General features: G+C 38.4%; 1 protein-coding gene across 11 annotated transcripts; it reads left to right on the plus strand.

Annotated features, from left to right (window-relative positions):
• The first annotated feature begins 1978 nt into the window (after positions 1-1978).
• On the plus strand, positions 1979-19104 carry LOC115737853 (CCR4-NOT transcription complex subunit 3-like). Of its 11 annotated transcripts, none has more exons than XR_007199359.1 (18): positions 1979-2146; positions 2346-2477; positions 7140-7277; positions 8102-8152; positions 8294-8383; positions 8467-8613; positions 9751-9861; positions 10165-10221; positions 10375-11106; positions 12235-12405; positions 13507-13672; positions 15002-15141; positions 16697-16957; positions 17060-17194; positions 17334-17515; positions 18540-18676; positions 18810-18870; positions 18962-19104. XR_007199359.1 is itself a non-coding variant. In XM_048282982.1 (17 exons), exons 1-16 carry the CDS (start codon positions 2054-2056, stop codon positions 18604-18606), a joined length of 2673 nt encoding a protein of 890 aa, XP_048138939.1. In that variant the 5' UTR covers positions 1979-2053; the 3' UTR covers positions 18607-18631; positions 18815-19104. The 11 variants fall into 11 exon arrangements, 4 of the variants coding, with proteins under 4 accessions (XP_048138939.1, XP_048138938.1, XP_048138937.1 ...); XR_007199361.1 differs by having other exon boundaries at positions 18540-18606; XR_007199360.1 differs by having other exon boundaries at positions 18540-18606; positions 18815-18870.
• Positions 19105-19626: the final 522 nt, after the last annotated feature.

Here is a 19626-nt window from a genome sequence, read left to right on the forward strand (position 1 = left end):
TAAAAAAATTTTAGATAAGGGTTCGAAGTGCCCTCATTTTCTTAGTGAGGCCATAGGTATTGAAAGCTCGCAGAATCTAATGCGATTCGAGGGTGGACGAGGAAGAAGATGATATCGCTCGGTGACTACTCACTAGCACCAAATTCACGAACAGTAGAACTGCAGCTATCCAAGACATGGAAATGGATCCTCTCAGAGAGGGAGAGAGAGAGAGAGAGAGAGAGAGAGAGAGAGAGAGAGAGAGATTTTTCTGCCATTTAGCTATGGCAAATAGAGTTTCTAGGTGGATTTGATGAAGACACATCTTGAATTTGGATGGATGTTTTGTCGTTACAAACTTACAATCATTTGCACTTTATGAAGGGATGATGGTTGTCCGAAAAAATAGTGGACTCGACCCCGACGGCCATCGTCGCCACCAAGTGGGGCGGTGGCCACGGGCAAGACTGTGATTCTTTTCTTTTTATACTTCATTTATTTTAAATTTCTGAAAAATAAAAAAAGGAAAAAAAATATAAACGATGAAAATATCCCTAATTATTCGATGAGCCATGCCATTTTTTGAGACTAATATGGTCACTCCACGCTCTTATTTGAAATAATATTCACTCCATACCCTTATTTGAGACAATGAAAACATTTCGTACCTTAATTTGAAATAATATCAACTCCAAGTCCTCATTTAAAAAAATGAGGACACTTGAAGCCTTCATTCATAATTACCTAAATATATTTCCATTATCGATGAAATACTTTTCATTCATTCATTTTTTGTAAGTGATAAAAGCAATCATTTTTAAGAAATATTTTCCAAATTATTTATTTTCTGAGAAATGGAAATAATTTTTATTTTGGTGTTTGTTAAAAATAGATTGTTGAATGTAATTTTATGTGGTCAAGGGGTCTGATTGATGATTTTAGTAATATATTTACTAACATCCCAAATTACATTCAATAACTTCCGCATTCGAGAAATTAACTAGACCTCATCTTACATAAGAAATTACCGAATGTTACGCTGACCCACCTCATACTTCAAACCAAAACCGCTAATGTTACCAAAATTCATTTAATCATAAATCCATGCTGAACACTTTAAATTTCAACATCCAACCAAGTTACCAAAATAGCTAAGGCCACCAAAACTGTTTTAATCACAATCCACTGAGTACTTTCAATTTCAACATGTAATCAAGTTAACTAAGAAGACCTACCAAGGATGCCCATTTCCTTTTTGCTATTTTTTTTAATTTCAATTAATAAATAGATCCCCTCACACAGTAGGCACGATCATGTAGGTGTCAACGTCAGGGACGGAGACGGTTTCGCAAAAAAATATTAGATTAAAAATTAAATTGTAAGCCGGTAATTATCGAACCGAGAGCCTGTTTGGATTGCCTCTTTGAATTTTTTTTTTTAAAAAAGAAGTGCCTTATCGACATTATGCCAAAATCCCAAAGAACAAAATTATCTTTAGCTTCAGAGGATAAGGGAAATATATTGAATGCATTTGTATAATTTTAAAAAAGCTCGAGGTTATTTCATATTGAAAATGAAAAAAAAGAAAGTCACTAGTGCCATAAGTGGAAATATAAAAAAATTTGGAAAAGAAAATCACTCCAATAAATAATATTACGGGAAAACAGAAGTGAATTCTTTTTAATTTTCCGGCTGGAGGGATTTCTTGCCCTTTTTCCGCTGCGTCGCTTCCCGAAGGCGAAGCCGAAACGGCGAAATCCGAGTCCGAGAGAGGAGGGGGCCCGGTTCAAATGCCATGCAGCGGGCCCCGCAGCGACGTCGTTGCCAGTGCCACCCTCCCTCCCTCCCCTACTTCGCCCCGCTTCCCGAAGCGAACAAAATCCCTCTCATTTTGGCGTTACGAGCGTTCGAGCGAGCGACACTCCCCGAAGCACTCGCCTTCGCTCACTTCAAAATCCCAACTCTCTCTCTCTCTCTCTCTCTCGCTCGCTCGCTCGCTCTTTGCGTGCTCTCCGTTTGCGTCGTCGGGCGATAGGGACGGCGTCTGCTCGGTCGAGCCTGACCGGAATTCGCAATGGGAGCGAGCCGGAAGCTCCAAGCGGAGATCGACCGCGTGCTCAAGAAGGTCCAGGACGGCGTCGAGGTCTTCGACGGCATTTGGAACAAGGTCGCGGAACGATCGCCTCGCCGCGCCGCTCGGGGCTGAGAATTTTCTCGCCTTCGTTGCTTTCTCTTCCACGATCGGAACATGCGCGAGCCTCTTTTTTTTTTCTCTTTTTCTTTTTCGCTTTTCTCCTTTTCGTTCGGTTGATCGTCTGTTGATTTTTTTCTTCTCCTTTTCTTCCCTGTCTCTGCCTTGGCTTCAGGTTTACGACACGGACAATGCGAACCAGAAGGAGAAGCTGGAGGCGGACTTGAAGAAGGAGATTAAGAAGCTGCAGAGGTACCGCGACCAGATTAAGACGTGGACACAGTCGAGTGAGATCAAGGATAAGAAGGTCTCTCTTTTTCGTACTCTTGAGCTTGTGTTCCTCCTCGATTATCGTCGCTCTTTGTTTGTTTTTTTTATGGCGCGCTTGCGATCAGTGATTGTCCTGCGACTATTCCTGTTTTGATCGTAACATCTTCCTCAGCCTCGTTTAGTTTGTTTGTTAGCTGTCAGTTGTTGTAATAATGTGCATGCAGAGTGGCTTCATCCATTGTAGTTTATAAAATGTCGTGTGGCCAGAGTAGTCGCCCTCGCATTTGGAGTTTTCGTGCTAGCTGAATTGTTTAGCCTATGATTATTCATTGAGTGATTCTTCTTTTGCATGATCGGTAACGGTGATTTCATGAGTTGTAGGTGGTCCAGAGACTTTCGTTGGCACAACACTGTACTCTGTTTGATTTAGTCTCATAATCTTTTCGAACAGGGTTAAGCTTTTAATTTCCAGGAATGGCTTTGCATATTGATGTATCATACACAACATCTGCCATCGTGGAAATCAGCTTTTGCATTAATTTGTCCTCCTAGATTCGGATGGATGTTAATTGAAGCGGCACGTGATGATCTTAAGGCAGAGCAGCCGTGGTGACTATTGACGTAGAACGATATTTTAGTTGAAGCTACTTGGAGTTCAGTTGGGGTAAATATTTTGCTTCTGTGGTGAGGTTGACAACTAGTAGTCTTTTGTGGATGTGTATGACGAATAGTGTGGGCCATATGTCCATAAGAACATTCATAATGGTTATTGACCTGACTTTTTTGTCATTCCATGGCTGGCGGCTAACCTATTCCATAAAGTTCGTAAGTATTCTGTAGGCAGCTTCTGTTTTTGAAATTTAATTTTCTTTCTAAGTAACTGTTTTTTTGTGTGTTAGTTTTGGCATTTCCCGTGTCACGGGGAAAAAGGATTGATACTATGATAGTTATTTTGTTTCACAAGTTTTGGTAGTTCTCAAAATAGTTTAAGTTTAATCAAATTCTGTAGTAAATCGGCACCTAATGTAGATAACAGGAAGCATTGCTGACTTTTTCAGAGAATAAGTTTCTCAGCTATGGTAATAAAATCATGCTGGAAATATAACGGCTACTTCTTCCTTCCAAGACTCCATTGTGAAATCTTCATTCAGTGATATTGACACCATGTTTTTGCATCTCTCTCTCTCTCTTGCATGCACTGAGTCGTATGCTTGCTCTCAGCCATCTAAAATCTGCTCTTGTATTGGAAATTGCATTTATAAAGCTGCCTGCGAAAAATAGATTTTCCATTGTTCTTTATACTTTCAAAAATGGTCTTTATACGGCATTGGCCAAACATCTATTCCTCACCCAGATTGTGGGATAAGAATGAGTGGTTCTTCAATTTCCAATTCCTAATGTCTGTGTTTATTGCCTAATTTTAACTAATATCCGCTTCATCAGATTTCAACAAGGCACAAAATAATTTCGAAGTGCAATTCCGGTTCCTCGCTCTTACAAGGGTTAATTGATAAACATCACAATGATTCTTTTCTGTCATGTCAGAGGTCTGACTAGAAGTAATCTCAAATTTCAGGTAATGAAACAATGTGAACTAGGTCCCCCTAGGATGTACAATGAGAACAAATCTAGGTTCGTAGTTGATTTTCTATTTCTTCTTGGAAAGGCTTTGTTCTTGGTAATGAGAAACTGAATTTGTCCTTTCTTTTTCTTTCTCTCTCTATTTTGCTCCTTTCGAGGGGTGTGGTTATAGACACTGCTGTGAATTTGTTTGTGCTGGTGGCTTCAATGTTTCAGTTGAATTGAACATTGAGTTACCACTTTACTATTCAGTTTGGTTGGGTGCACACATGATTTTTACTAATGTTTGCTTATTCTTCTCAATGAGATTTGCATGTAACCATGTTTGGTTGTGGATCTTTGGATGCTCAAAAAGTGATGTTTCAAAGATAACAAGAGTCCCATTAATGAGCTAAAGCAAATAGGGAAAGCCTTTGGGCGTCCTTATATTTGCACGGGAGTTGTTGAATGGGAGCTTTTAGATTGTAGTTTATTTGTTTGGGGAAAGGGCTGATCAAAATAGTTGAAAAATGAAATCCATGCTTTCCATCCAATGAGGATATTATATCTAGGGCTTTGTAGACTATCCAGGTGTTTTTAATTGCTGTAAATTCTGATATTCCTTTTCTTTTTTTCATTTTCTATTTGTTCATTGTTGTTGACACTTCTCTCTTTGATTCTTATGGGATAAGTTCTTTCGTTGATATAGCTGGAGAAGAGAAAATACTGATATTGAATACAGCCGACATATGACGATAATTATTATCTTCTTTTGTCTGACAGATAAACTTTAAAATGTGTCTTCAGAAGTATCCAGAGACTATTTTGTGGTTTAATGAGTCTTTCAAATATTGTTAGACAAAATGTCAACATGCCAATGGTGTGAAAATTTCTTATAATGGCCACATAACATGATTTTTTACAATGGCCACCTTTCAGAAGTTGTATCTATTCCCACTGCCCGATTTTTATCTTTATAACATGGACAATGTCCTATGAGTTGCATTAATTGCCGAATTCAACCCGATCTGATTATTGGTGTCAATGGTAACCACGTAGGAATCTTCCATAAGATGACACTTCCCCACAGTGTACCGGGCTATCAAGTATCTCACATCGCTTGCATTTGACGTTTAAAATGGCCTTGTATACATGTAGTACCCCTCCACTTAATAGTCTAAGCTTTTGGGCTTGAATGGACTAACATTGGACTCAAGTCTACTTTAATTTCTCTTGACTTTCTTTGAATTGCCAAGAAAAAGATTGGAACTATCATCAGCTTCTAGGGATAGTAGGAGCTGCAGTTGGTCCAACCACTCCAGTGGACCAGGAGAGTCTGGCTTTATTTGTTGCATGTGGATTCTTGTTGATCTTGTTCACCATTCTTCAACTCCATGCTCGTTAGACAATGTCATTCTGGGTTGCACATGAGGAGGGGAGTTAAAGTACCCCATATTGCTAGCAATACGGATTCGCTTATGTGTAGTATTTCTCCACTTAATAACTTAAGTTTTCATGATATGCTAAGATAAGTTAATTAGAGCTTTGTTAGATTCCATGCCAATAAAAATTTCTACGTCTTTTATGACTGGACCTATGGTTTGTAAATGCAAGCAACTAAAATTACTACACATGAGGAATTCTGAGCTGTGGAACGTATGATCTAGAGTTTTGTCTGGATGGATAAACTAGGAGCTAAGATGTCATTTTTCTGAGCTGTGTATGGTAAGCCAGAGTAAGGTTGTGTTTTACTTATTAGTCTTTAGTTGCTTCCATTTTCCGCAAGTTTTAAGTAAGCAATGAGTATGGATTGCACAATATCATCAACTATGGCATCCTGTTCTAATTAACTTTACCAATTAGGTAAGTGTTTCTTTAGCGTTCTTTTTGCTTCGTCTTCTCTTGATAAGTAGATATAGAGATGGAGGTGTTTTACCAAAGCTCTCGGGCAAAAGGAGCATTAATTGTGTATATTGACGTGGATTAAGAGAATTAAAGTGTAGTAGTTTCCGAACAAGTATTTACATAAAATATTCGTACATCTATGTTTTATGATTAGTCACTCATATAGGATGGCGTATTTGTTGATTTCATTGATACTACAGACAACATTAATGAGGCATTTATTCCTTCTCTATTTTCTTGTAAATGTTTTCAGTTTTTTCATAGGTTTTGAAGCCAAAAGTACACTGAGTTGTGGTACTTGCCTTTAAATTTCCACTCTGTACCTTAGCATTTATATACTATGAACGCAGTAATTTTAACAATGTCCAATCATTTTACCAATTTTTTTTTTTTTGTGAAATATCTCCCCCAACAAGGAAAAAGAAGAAGTTTAGCGTGGTTGTCACATTATTTGGTAGCTTGTTCATAATCACATTATTTGGTAGCTTGTTCCTAATAGGGAGGAAATATAGTCATGACAATGCAAATGAATTACGTTGAGTTTCTTCTAAAAAAGTTGGAAGATAATAGGGGAAAACCTGGAAAATTTCCTGATTCACATAGCCCAATTTAGTGTAAAGATGTCTTTATGAGTCCAATTGAAAGATCAAATGATTATATTCAATAACAATGATAATCCTGATGTTTGGAGAAAATAAATTACATGCTTCATTAATCCAATGTTCCTTGCCCGCTAAATAATCAGCTATAGTTTTATTTCTGCAATGGGTGTGCTAAATCAAGTGATACTGTAGCAAATGAAATCATAAATATGATGCTTTTGGAGTTTCTTTCCTTTAAGATGGTCTACAGTGCTTATATTTCTGAGTACATGTTTTGATGCTGTGCTTTGAAATTGACGATGTTCTTTTTGGAACTACAAGTCTATCACTATTGTGCTCTGTAATGTCCATCTTGCTACCTTATCATTCCTTTTGGCCGGTAATTTGGTGCATGAATCATGTACAGTATATGTTTTGCTTTGCTATGTGTTTCTTTAAGGTAGCAAATGTACTAACTAAACTATGGTTTTCTAGTTTTGACCTTGCTGGTGAGACTAAATTATGGGTTCCTTTTGAGGTTAATGAATAGTGGGTGCTGCATGAGATGGTCCTTTTGTCGTAACATTGGTTTTTTTAGCCAAAGTCATATATTAAGTTCGTTGACTATAACATACATTCTTTTGTTGATCTAGGTTAGTGCCTCTTATGAGCAGTCTCTGGTGGATGCCCGAAAACTCATCGAGCGTGAAATGGAGAGATTTAAGATCTGCGAGAAGGAAACAAAGATGAAAGCATTCTCTAAAGAAGGCCTTGGTCAACAACCTAGAACTGTAAGAATTGCACACTTGCATTGCCCTTTTGCGTGGCGTTTAAAAGAACTAGTCCTCTCCTGGTGGTACATAAGGTTAATTTTGCTATATATACAAAATTCTGAATATACCCCTTTCAATTCTAGTAGATAAGCTTCATGACCTATTTCTGGGCATTTGTTTTCTGTTTTTAACTGATGTTCAAAGAATTAATGCACCTTTTGTCTACTTGATGCAACTCTCTTTCTGAAAAGAAAAGGACTTGAGAAATCTCAAAGGCATCAACTGTTTAAAGTTTTGATGGATGTCTGTTATTACCACAATTTGTACTCTTACGAAAAAAATTATTTGGGTTGAAAAGGAGAGGTCGCTAGTTGTACAGGGAAATTGCTGTCGAACTAATTTTGAAGAAACTCCTTAGGGTATCCTGTTATCCAGTCTTTGAATCCTCTCTGGAAATTCCTCTACTCAGTGTCTGTTTCTTTATTAGTTTTTATAGTACTTCATGGCAGTTTCCCTTTTGGTTGCTTCAAAGATAAGGATGCCCGAAGGACTTGTTTGATGTTCAAGACTCTTATGCTTTGTTAGTGGAACATGGAGGGTAGCAAAAGGGGGAGAAAATTCAAAATCTTCCTCAGTTTCTCCTCATAGAACCCTTAAGATTTTCCCATTTTCTACATCCACCTCCCATTTTTCTGCCCCTCCCCTCCTTCCCAAACGAAGCATAGATCTTACTTTTCTCGATGTGCCCGTTACTCCATTTTAGCGAGAATGGATATTTCTTTTCTTAATTGAGCCCCAGTAATATTTGTGTGTTTGCTTGCCTTTTTTTCTTCTTGCAATAGGATCCAAAGGAGAAAGCTAAGTCAGAGACAAGGGATTGGATAAACAATGTGGTAAGGAGTTTTTGTTTTGTTCCTTTGTTTTTCCATTCTGCTTCGGCACCTGAGAAATGTAAGTCCATGAAAATGCTACTTGCCTTCTAAGGTCTATATGCAGTACTCTTGTAAACAACTTTTAACTTTCTCCTTGGACAGGTTGGTGAGTTGGAAACCCAGATCGATGTTTTCGAAGCCGAGATTGAGGGGCTTTCTGTAAAGAAAGGAAAGACAAGGCCTCCTAGACTGGTAGGAACTATGAGGGAAAATCCAGTATTTTGCTAGTAATTTTGCCGAGTGTTGATTACTTGGTTAATATTGCTCTTTTACAGACACATTTGGAGACATCCATTGCTCGTCATAAGGCTCATATTATGAAGTTGGAATTGATTTTGAGGCTGCTGGATAATAATGAATTGAGTCCTGAGCAAGTTAATGATCTCAAAGACTTTTTGGATGACTATGTGGAACGAAATCAGGTTAATTTTCAGTTTCTTCTGTTGTTCATTACCTGCATCCTTTTAAACATGCAACAGCATGACTGTGTTTAAGAATAGTTTGCCTTTGTGTAAACCAACAATCCTATCTCCAGTTCATGCGATATTCTTCTTTAAAAGAAAACAAAGTGAAAGAGCAGGGCAGCAAAATGTTTTCATTAGCATGTCCAATGCTACAAGGTGGTACTGCATGCATCTCACATTTGTATGCATATGTTGTAGGTTTATTCCATTGAATAGTATTCAGATAGATTGCAACTCATTTCATTCGACTGTTGGTGAGGTCATTTCGAGAAGCAATAATTTTTCGATTAAGTAAATTTTACAGCATGCAGTATTCATCTTTGATTTTTTTTTTAAACAACAATACCTTCCCAATTCTTAATGAAACAAAGAAAATTTGTTGTTCGTTTCCATATTCTTAAGAATTCCTCAATCAGTTGATGCGTCATGGCGGACTAGCATCTCCTATAATACTTGATCTTTTTCTTGGGTGCCCTTGTTGGATAAAATTGTTAATGTAATATAGAGATTTTCAGTCTGTGGGCACGAGTTGTATTTTTTATGTCACTTTTTTATAACTAGTGCTGTGAAACCCAGTTAATGGGACCATGTTGATAAAACATGTAGCCCTGGTGCACCATCTGTTATAAGGTCTGCAGTGCTTGCATTATGTACTGAACTGTTTATGCATTGGCCAATCCAATTGCACTTCCATTTGATTTGTGGCTGCCAACTCATGTCATATAGTCAAGTAAATTTCTGGGAAATAGTAGTTGGGAAAGCATATGAATGAAGCAGCAATTTCTGTTTCCTACTTGGATGTACTACAGTACCTACCTGGCCATTTCTTTTCCTCGATAAAGATTTATGCTTTTTCTAATATAACAATCTAGTTTGGAGACATTAGAGCCTAGTCATTTTCTATCAAAGACAATTGCAGATACCTCTGATACCTCTGCAACTTTACCTGATACAGTAGTTGTAGTCCACGTTTAAGGTGTTTTGCAGGTGGGGCATATTTTTTTTTATTTACTTCTAATATAGCTGGGACAAATAAGTCCTCTTTAAGTTGATATATATTCATTTGGTTGTTCACACTGGACAACTATCTTGCAGGATGACTTTGATGAATTTGGTGATGTGGATGAGTTTTATAACTCATTACCACTGGAGAAGGTGGAAGCTCTTGAAGAGCTGGTTACCCTTGGTCCTCCTGGTCTCTTGAAGGTGTAGTATCCATGCTATTAATATTTAAGCTTCAGAATGATACTTTTTCTATTTTCTGTTTTGAGGTGCTGTACTATGAATGATGCAGGCAGCCATCAATGCGAAATTTTTATATCCATTTCAAAAACTCATAACATGGTGTATGTGGATAGGTCTTCATGTTTGTCAACTGTAACTATGTTTAGAAGCTGGCAGACATTTCCTTTTCTTTGCTCCACATGATTGTTGGAGTCTGGGGATTAGGATATGAAATACTCTGATGTCTTTATAATATGTGACCGAAGACATTCTATTGTTTGACAGGGGACGCCAGTTCTGAGCTTGAAGAGTTCTCCAATGGCAGCAGCACCTCACCTGGCGGTAAATCTTGATTATTCTATTTACGACTTGATGACAGGATTGTAGATTATATGATAAGGCCATGATTATCCGGTTGAAGTTTTGCTTGTTTCCTTCAAAATTGCTGTGCTTCACGTTTATTTTAATGATGCCTACTGATTATTTCTTCTTCAGGCTACTACTACAACTGCTCATCAACAAGAAGGTTCCTTGGTCCAAGAGGAAGTTGAAGACACAAGCTCTAAAGATGCCAATTCAGATAATAGTGCAGGACTTGGGCCAACCAAAGCTAGTACCATAACTTTTGCCGTTTCAACACCTATGGAAATTCATGCTGATTCTGTTACATCAAACATTCTTTCTCATAGCCCACCTGGTGTATCAACTGCTTCAACAGTTCTTCCTGGTTCCACTCAAGTTTGTGGTGTCCTGGAAAGTGCAGGTCCTGCCAATTCATCTACTTTAAATTTTTCTACTACAGGCAAGGAGGAAGAAGATGTGACCTTCTCGGGTCGCCAACCGTCTCCCTCTCTTAATGAGACTGAGATTTTGAATGGAATGGTTGGGGGTGCTCTAGCCAGTCAATTGTCATCTAGTATGACTCCAGCCGACATGCTTCCTGGTAGTGGAACCAATATTGTGCCCCCTTATACTTCGGACATAGCAAAGAGGAATATTTTAGAAGCTGAGGAAAGACTTGGAAGTAGTGGAACAATGCAGTCTCTAGTGTCCCCATTGGACAATAGAATCATCTTACCTCAGGGGCTGCAGGCCAATGAAGTAACTGGATATGTTGATTCTGGTAGTGGTGCTGAGGGTGCATCTCTGGCTGGCAGGATTTTTTCACCTCCTTTAGTTACTGGCATGGAGTGGAGGCCTGGAAGTTCTTTTAACCAGAATCAATTGGTATGCTATTGTGTACCTTTGTCAATGCTTGATTCCGTGTTATTTCATTTTCTAATTCCTAATTATGCTTTGCTGACTCATGTTCCAAATTTGCAACCGTAATTCCTATTTGGTTTCTCATTTGATACAGCAGAAATCTATCACGAGCAAGGCTGTTTTTTTTTTTTTTTCAGTTAATGGGCCAACTGAATCCTTAGGTTCGTTTCATTTTGCAAGTGTGTGAAAGACTTTGCTCTGGGGTTGTGCAATAATTTAAAACGTACTTTTGATGTCTGATTATCTGTCTGTCTTACCATGTGTAGATCTCTGATGTAGCCACTTTTGACTGCCATGGCTAAGGGCATGTATTTGATCTTTGTTTGAGAATAATGCAAGAATTCATCTCGGACTCTGCTTTCATTTGTCTTTTGTTTTCTTTATCTACCACATTTGAGGTGTACTTACACCAGTTTTACGTTTATAATGACATGGATTGCATATGTTTGTTTAGGTTCGGAATTTGTCCCTTTTTCTTTTCTTGGAGGTGGTGAAATATATGTATATCACTGCATCTGCTTCACCATAGTATAGTAGTTATTTCTCTTCAGAATAAATAGTTCAAAATCATTAGCAGGGTTACCAAAGACACTCTTGGAGAATTTTTTTCGCAAACAAAGTCATCCCTTGAGGTTGCTTTTCCTGTGACGAAGATTGCTTGTGACAATATGGGGGATTATTAGCTATAAATGGTTTGAGAAGGGTTGTATAGTAGTCAACAGAACTATCGACAGCACAATTGATAGAACTGGTTACACTATTGTCCATTGACCAGAGATCTGCAAAGTGGACTGGTTATGACTTATTCTCTCCATGCAGAACTTTGGTATGCAAAAGTCTTCCCAGAAATTAAAGAAAGATGTAGAGAAATTTTTTCCTTTATTCTCTCTCTACTTCTTTCTATAAGGAGAGCGTAATGGCAGAGTGTTTAAAGGGAAAAAGACGTAATTCGAGAAAGATGGGTAGGCAGTCCTCATTGGGTTGCAAGTGAGCATTTTTTATACAGAGAGCCTTCCACTGTGAGGGCTGGTATTCCCTTGACGCTTGTTTAATATAAATGCTCATAGAGCTTGCTGTACTACACGCTTCCAGGGGTACACCCGCAGGAGAACTGAAATAGCCCCTGATCAAAGGGAGAGATTTTTACAGCGTTTTCAGCAAATGCAGCAACAAGGTCACAGCGTCGTTTTGGGCATGCCTTTCTTGGCTGGAGGAAATCAGAAGCAGTTTTCTGCACGACAGCAAGGCCCACCCTTGCAGCAGGTTCTTCCTTCTCGATTAATTTTGTCAATTCTTTCTTTTATATGTTAATGATCTCTGTATGGATTTCACCTATCAAATGCCGTTCCTTTCAATAGTGAGTATATTAGGACACAATCTTCAGTTATCCCTGGAAATAAGTTGTTCTATGATAGATATGGAATCTCTCTCTAGTACTTGGTTGACACTCCCACTGTGTGCACTTGACAGTAATTTGTGTTGGACAATTTGTGTATTTTCAACCATAATTATAAAAATAATCAACCTACACGAGCAATCACAAGCACTTCCTTTTGATTACCGGGAATACACTGGGATTAAGCATTTACATGCCGCATAGGGGTATTGAGCAGAAGAATGTGCTTCACACTATGCACTAGGCCTGAAATTGTTACACTTCAACCTGTCATTTCATGCTATTTTGCTGTGTGAATGGTAGTTACCATATGTTTCTTGAATGTTTATTGTATATTAAATCAGGATCACCTATAAGATGGGAAAAAACTACCCTATATAAAAGAGACGCTTATTAGTGTTTCCGACCTCCTTCTTATTTCCCAAAACACCCTTGTCTCTGGTTAAATCTATGAATTGTTTGAACTGTGCTAAAGCAACCTACACGCAATAGCACTCTTTTGTGTATTACAACTTTTCCACAATTAGATCTCTTTGACATGATATTTATCACCTGCTGAAGTCGTATGATTAGCTACCTTGTTCTTAGTCATGAGTAACATTGTCTTGTCATTTTGGTACTACCATTGAGCCAACACTTGAATTTAGTATCATCCCCCAATAAGTCCATCTTACACTTGCCATATATTCCACATTCTTAATACCTATTGACGATACAATTGTATATTCTATCCCTGACTTGAAGTGGATCAGTGTATTCACCGTGTTATTGTGAGACGGTTTTAACTTAACAGTTCACAAGCAATTCATATGCCATAATCTTTGTGTTTTTTTTTTTTAGTATTTGCCCCATACAAGGAGCATATGTCTCTCTCTTCTTCTTCTTTTTTGTGTGTGTATGGGGGGTCATTTTAGGCTTTTGTCTGAAGCTCAATTAATTTTTCCATATCCTTTCTGCAAACTATGCAGTTCAATTCTCAAAGCTCATCCATCTCTCCGCAAGTCAGTGTAGGGATTGGATTACAAATGCCAGGTCTGAACACTGTATCTGACTTGGCTCTGCAACGACAACTGGGTTCCATCCATCAACAGTTTAGTCAGCTATCTCTTGCACTTTCAGGTCCAAGAGATTCTGGTACATAGATCTTATTTGCTACATGATAGATTATTATTATACATTGAAGGTTCTGAATCATTGGAGGCATGTAATGGCTCCAATTTCTCAAATTTGATCTTCTTTTGTCTTTTTGGGCTTTTAGCTGTGGGAGGAAGGGCCTGCTTTGTAGCCATTGGGTCATGAACATTCATAGTTGCTACCTGTGTACTCTTGCTGGTCTGAGTAGTTGTGCATGGAGGCATATAGGAACTCAATTTGACTATTCCCAAGTGGTTAAGATTGCGTGGAGGCAGCCTAGCACAGCCTTGAATATGTCTTCCATGAATTGACGTAATGAGAAAAATTAACAGTAGATGGAACAGACTGTGTTATTGTTTTCCACACTTATATAATATTATTGTTAGTCATATAAGTCTTCGATTCGTTGCCCCTTTGTTCAGATTATTTTCTTTTTTCTCATAACCTGACTTATTAAATGAAGTCCTGTCACTTCACTTGAGAGTCGCACAAAGCTACTCAAATGGGTAATGGGTATATCTATTGTTTGATCAAATGTGAAATTAGTATGCTGATCGTTTAGTGCATAATTAGGATACTTGACAAATGAACTTCATGTAATACTTTTGCCTCGAGGAATTTAATGTTCCCAAGTTACCTTTTCTGACCCAAACGCTGATAATATGCCGGGCATCTTATATCAAACTCACAATTTTTTGTTCATTTTTTTCAAAAGGTAATGTACCTCTGAAAACCCTTTGATAGTCAAATGGGTTAACCCATTTCTGTACTACAGCTTTAAGCTATTGCTACATTCTAGGTTTTATTTTTTATCAGATAATTGATTGTGCATACAAAGACCTTCCAACTCTTCTTCACTGAGCAATTCTCAATCTATATCTATTAAATACCCCAACAATGCGCTTTTTTTTTTTTTTTTTTTGTAATTTTGTGTGTTTGGAGTGACTCATGTATTCAGCCTTTTTGTTTTTTGTTTTTGTGCGGAGAGCCTCGTGCACTGGGACTCCCTTTTTAACTTTTATTTAATGTGGAATACTTCAAAACTTTGAAAGATATAATGAGTTTCTAAAAATCATGTTTTCTCATCATTTCTTTCTTTGTTTTGCAATGAAAGTCAAATGTTTATATTTGACCTTTTTATTTCCTTATTTTGGTGGTGAAGCCACTTTATTTATCTTTGCAACTTTGTTCTGCTAGAATGTTCAGCAAGGTTAAACTCCAATTGGAGTTATTTTAAGATCAATTGTTGATGTGGTTTTACTTTGAAAATATTTTCGTCAGCCTGTATTGCAAACCTGAGTTAGTTGATACCAGGCATGCATCATGCAGAAGTTAGCAATGGGAAAATTCTGGAGCAGCCGGGGGAGCAGAATCTACCCAATTATTCAGGTGCTGATTCTGCTGTTCGGTCTGGAGTGGGCAAGAATACAATGAATGAGGATGATCTGGTATTCCCACAAGCATCAGATGTACATTAATACATTTAAACGTTGATGAAGCAGCTTTACTTTTCATTCTTCTGTTTCTTTTTTTCCTACAACTAGAATGCCCTTTAGTGTATTTCTTTTAAGATCAGTGGAGACTGTTTTGTTTTCCTTGATCATGTGAGGTCATGTGAAGCTTTGGTATCCGACAATTTAGAGAATAGCACTTCTCATCTGAAGACATGCACAATCTAAGAGCCATGTGGTTCAGCATGGTGCTGGGTGACCTTAATCCAAGAATCTGGCTTCCTCATTTCATCATGCTGGACCACTGGTTTTGCGTCTGGTTTATCAATACAACAAAGTCGTGTTGTCTGGCAGATTATCTAATGGCCATCAACTTATGTCTTTGTCCATGATGACTTGTGTCCCTGTTTTTGTTGTTTATCTTCCCAATGCCCATGTGGATTGCTTGTGCTATATCAAGCTATCGCATCACTGTTGAGGTTTAAATGCGTCTAGCTCCATGAGTACTAAAAATGGACAATTTTTTTTGTTTCATAGAAAGACATGTTTCTGGTGGACCTTACGCAACTGTAGTGTAGTTTTAGCAATGAATCGCTTGTACATAAAATTCTTGTGAGGGCAAATACATAGATGTGCTAATTTTAAAGAGCCATGGGCCTTTGGTATTTGGGCTGTAAGAGGTGAACTTGCTAACGTCAATGGTGCGGTGCCTTACAATGTATTCTGTTTTTCCGATGATGCAGTACGATATATGCTTGAGTGCTAGGAACCTCATCATAAAAGTCTGACTTTATTTAGCTTTAGTAATTTAGCTATGGGATGGATCCGATCCGATCATACATATACCTGGTATAATTTGTGTAATAGAATCAATACTTATGACCTTAGATTCATAGGATGCAGGAATTATATCTGAGAATTTTGTTTTACTCTTAATGGCATCTAATCTTTTGTATTTTTTGGTTATTGACTTTATTTTTTTGCTTACTGAGAAGTCAGAATCCTGATCAAGTGACTATGCTTGAACTTGTCTGCTCCCCGATGCAACATAAAATTACGTTTGTCAAACTGAATGAATAGTGAAATAACCTGGTAAGTTCGGTGTGGACCCTGGTCAGTCAGTTTAAGTGCAGATTTGTGACTCAGTGTTGGGCGAGCAAGGATTCATGACAAATGGGCATGAACTATAACCGACAAACATTAGTAAGCCAACCATGAATTCCTGAACCGTAGAGGGAACCATCTGAGTGATGGCGGTAATGTTAAATCTTTCTTAGGAAAATGCTTGCCTGGCTGTTGCTCACCTCTTGGTACTATATCAGCTGGTTTCATACATAGAGTGTAATGGATTGTTAACTGTAGTAAGATTGGTCTCATGCCGTGCATCGTGTGATCTAGTTCTCTTCATTAAGTGTTTCTAACATTTCTTGATCTTCATACATGTGCTAGCTCCTCGTGCATTTCATGAATGCTTCAACAGTAGCACCTAAATGCAACTGCACATACGTGCTTCCGTAAGTATTGGTGCTAAACAGGGATGCACATAATTTCTTGTGTCTGTTTTATGCCACAGGCTGGATTGGTGGACTCTTTTGCGGAGCCTGCTCAGGTTCCTAGAGATACTGACGTATCCCCTGGGCAACCTCATCGGCCCACTCTACCTTCTCGAAAGCTTGGATTTATTGGGAGAAGAAGTATTTCTGACCTTGGTGCTGTTGGTGATAATTTTGGCTCATCCAATTTCAGTTATGGAGGCTATCATAATCAGATACACAATCATGCAATGCTTGAGGCTGCGTTTTATAAGCTTCCTCAACGAAAGGACTCAGACAGGGCAAGGAGTTAAATATCTGTGTTATACAGTTTCACGTTATGTTTTGTTTATAAATCTTACAGTAACTCTAGTATATGCTCATAAAATGTTTCTCTGCTACAGAGGCGCCCTGTTGACACGCCTCCTAGCTTTCCTCAAGTGCAGGCGCCCATCGTGAAGACAAATGCTTTTTGGGAACGATTAGGCAGGGAACCTTGTTCTGTTGATACCCTTTTCTTTGCATTTTACTATCAACAGGTATCTCCTTATATAGACGACATACTTTTTTATGCCTTACATGTGCATGCCCTAGAATGAGTGTTTTCTTGAGTCCTCTTCTATAAGGTAATACTCTCTGATTCCCTCAATCATAACTTGCTGGACTGGTGTTCTGCAGAATACTTATCAACAATGTATGGCTGCAAAAGAGTTGAAGAAGCAATCGTGGAGATATCACAAGAAACACAACACGTGGTTTAAGAGGCATGATGAGCCAACAGTAGCCACAGGTCAATATGAACAGGGGAGTTACATTTATTTTGACTTTAATGCTTCAGAAGACGATACGCAGCCTGGATGGTAAGTTTAATTGACTTGCAAGTCACATACGTGCTCTATCTGGTAGCCTTTACTTGGTAAACAACATGCATCTTATCAGGTCTATAGAAAACCCTTGTATCAGCCATCCATCTTTTAAATGTTATAAGAGGATCTTGATTAAAGAGGTCCTAATCCCAGGGGGTTACTTAAGTGGTAAGCGTGTTCGTTCTCCTCGCTCATGGCATGGGTTTAAATCACCATGATTGCGCATTTTCTTGGGCCACACCCGGGAGAGCAGACCTATGTGTCTCCGGTAATTAGGGCAGTGTGTATGGGAGGGGGAGACTGTCGCACCCAATGTCGATTACTCGGGTACTTAAAGAACCTTAGACACCCATTGATATCGACAAAAAGGAAAAGATTATAGAGGTCCATGCAATTTCTAGATAGTTATACCCTTATCGGAGTAAATTTCAAACCAGCTATTTTGAGTCAATGAGAATATTTTGCAGATTTATTTCTGTGAGTGCAATGTGGTTAAAGATAGACATATACTAGACACATACAACATGAATCGGATATCCTCTTAGTTGCCTACATCATAGTCCACTTGGCTTTAATATTGTAAGAAAAGATATTCCCATTGCTTACACCTGTGTAGTAAATACAGTTTATTTGAAGTTCTTTACTCGTGAAAGTTTCCTTTTTTTTATACCACGTCTGCTTTTTGCACTTGCCTCTGCATGCTTTTTGGATAAAGTTTGTAAGCAACATCCTGATAATAAAATCTTTACCTCTTCCTTCTTGTCAGAAACTTTGTTTTAATTTCAAAATTTTATGCCCTTAGGGAGTGCGTGCCTGCCTCTGTGTCGCAAGGCATGCGCCTGAACATGCTCAGCTGGTCAATCTGCCTGAGCCACGCATGTCCAGTGCATGTTTGTGTGACTGTTTGCTACAGTCTCAATGAACAAGTTATCTTGATTTCCAGCCATAAGTAGTTTGGAAAAATGCAAGATAAAACTTTTACTGATGGTTTGCATGCCTTCATCAATTTGATTTCCAGGTGCCAGAGGATCAAGAAGGACTTCACATTTGACTATCGTTACCTTGAAGAAGACCTAGTGTTATAAGTGACCTGTAGATTCTGCTGCAGTGGTTATGAACCCTGACTTCATTGTTCGTACCATACTAATTATACTGGTAATTTTCAAAAGCCTTCTGTTTTTGTTCATTTGCAGACACTGTGTCGTTCTTTTTACATTCTGTTTTTTAAGCTTAACTCTATGACATTTGCTTTCCCTGCGCTTGCTTACATGACCTTTGGCTTTGCCAGTGCAGATAGCCAGAAACTTCCTGTGTACTCATGTGCATAACAATCCGCAATCCGGTTGCAGGTTTACTGCTACATTGAGATTCTTAGCTTTCTCCTCTTTCCTTGGACCATTTGAGTTTCTCCGGATGCTGAAATGTCATCCATTTTCACAGAAACTAGTATCCTCATCTCTGGACCGTTCTGTACATTTGATCTCCGTGTCCTTATGCATTTATATGACAGAATAGTTTTACCAGTTACCCTCACCTTTAACTTTCTCTGGACCTCTTGAATTTGAGGGAGAAACTTTTCTGCTCTTTACTGGAATCCTCCATCATTCAGATATTTACTTTTGGCCTGTGATAATGATTTCTTGAAGAGCAGTTACAGAAATCTTGTTTCGAACGTATTGAAATTAGGGTTGGCTTAGTTGCTAAATGCGCCAAGATACACCTTACGATCCGAAGGCCTAGCGTAAAGGCTTTGGTATGTTGACTTCCATTCCCGAGGGAAAACGGCACTTGCTGAGCCTGCCGTCTGTAATTTGGTAGTAATATGACAAAAGTAACTACCAAATTAGAGTGGATCGTGATGTTCAGTTATTCACCATCGCTCGGTGTTTGTAATTTGAAGCTGGCATTTGTGTTGCCAGCATTATTCTTGTGGAAAAATTCCGTGAAGTAGGAAGCATGCAAGGTCTGCGAGCGTTCTTCCTGCAGATTCACAATACATTGTCAGTCAACAGTGTGTAGAGGCAGATTGCTTTTTGTTCCATGGGTTAAAATATAAAAATCATCGTTTCATGTTGGTAGATAATTGGTAGCTTTTCACACGAGAT

The sequence above is a fragment of the Rhodamnia argentea genome, chromosome 7 (genome assembly GCF_020921035.1).
Source record: "Rhodamnia argentea isolate NSW1041297 chromosome 7, ASM2092103v1, whole genome shotgun sequence".
Classification (NCBI taxonomy): domain Eukaryota; kingdom Viridiplantae; phylum Streptophyta; class Magnoliopsida; order Myrtales; family Myrtaceae; genus Rhodamnia; species Rhodamnia argentea.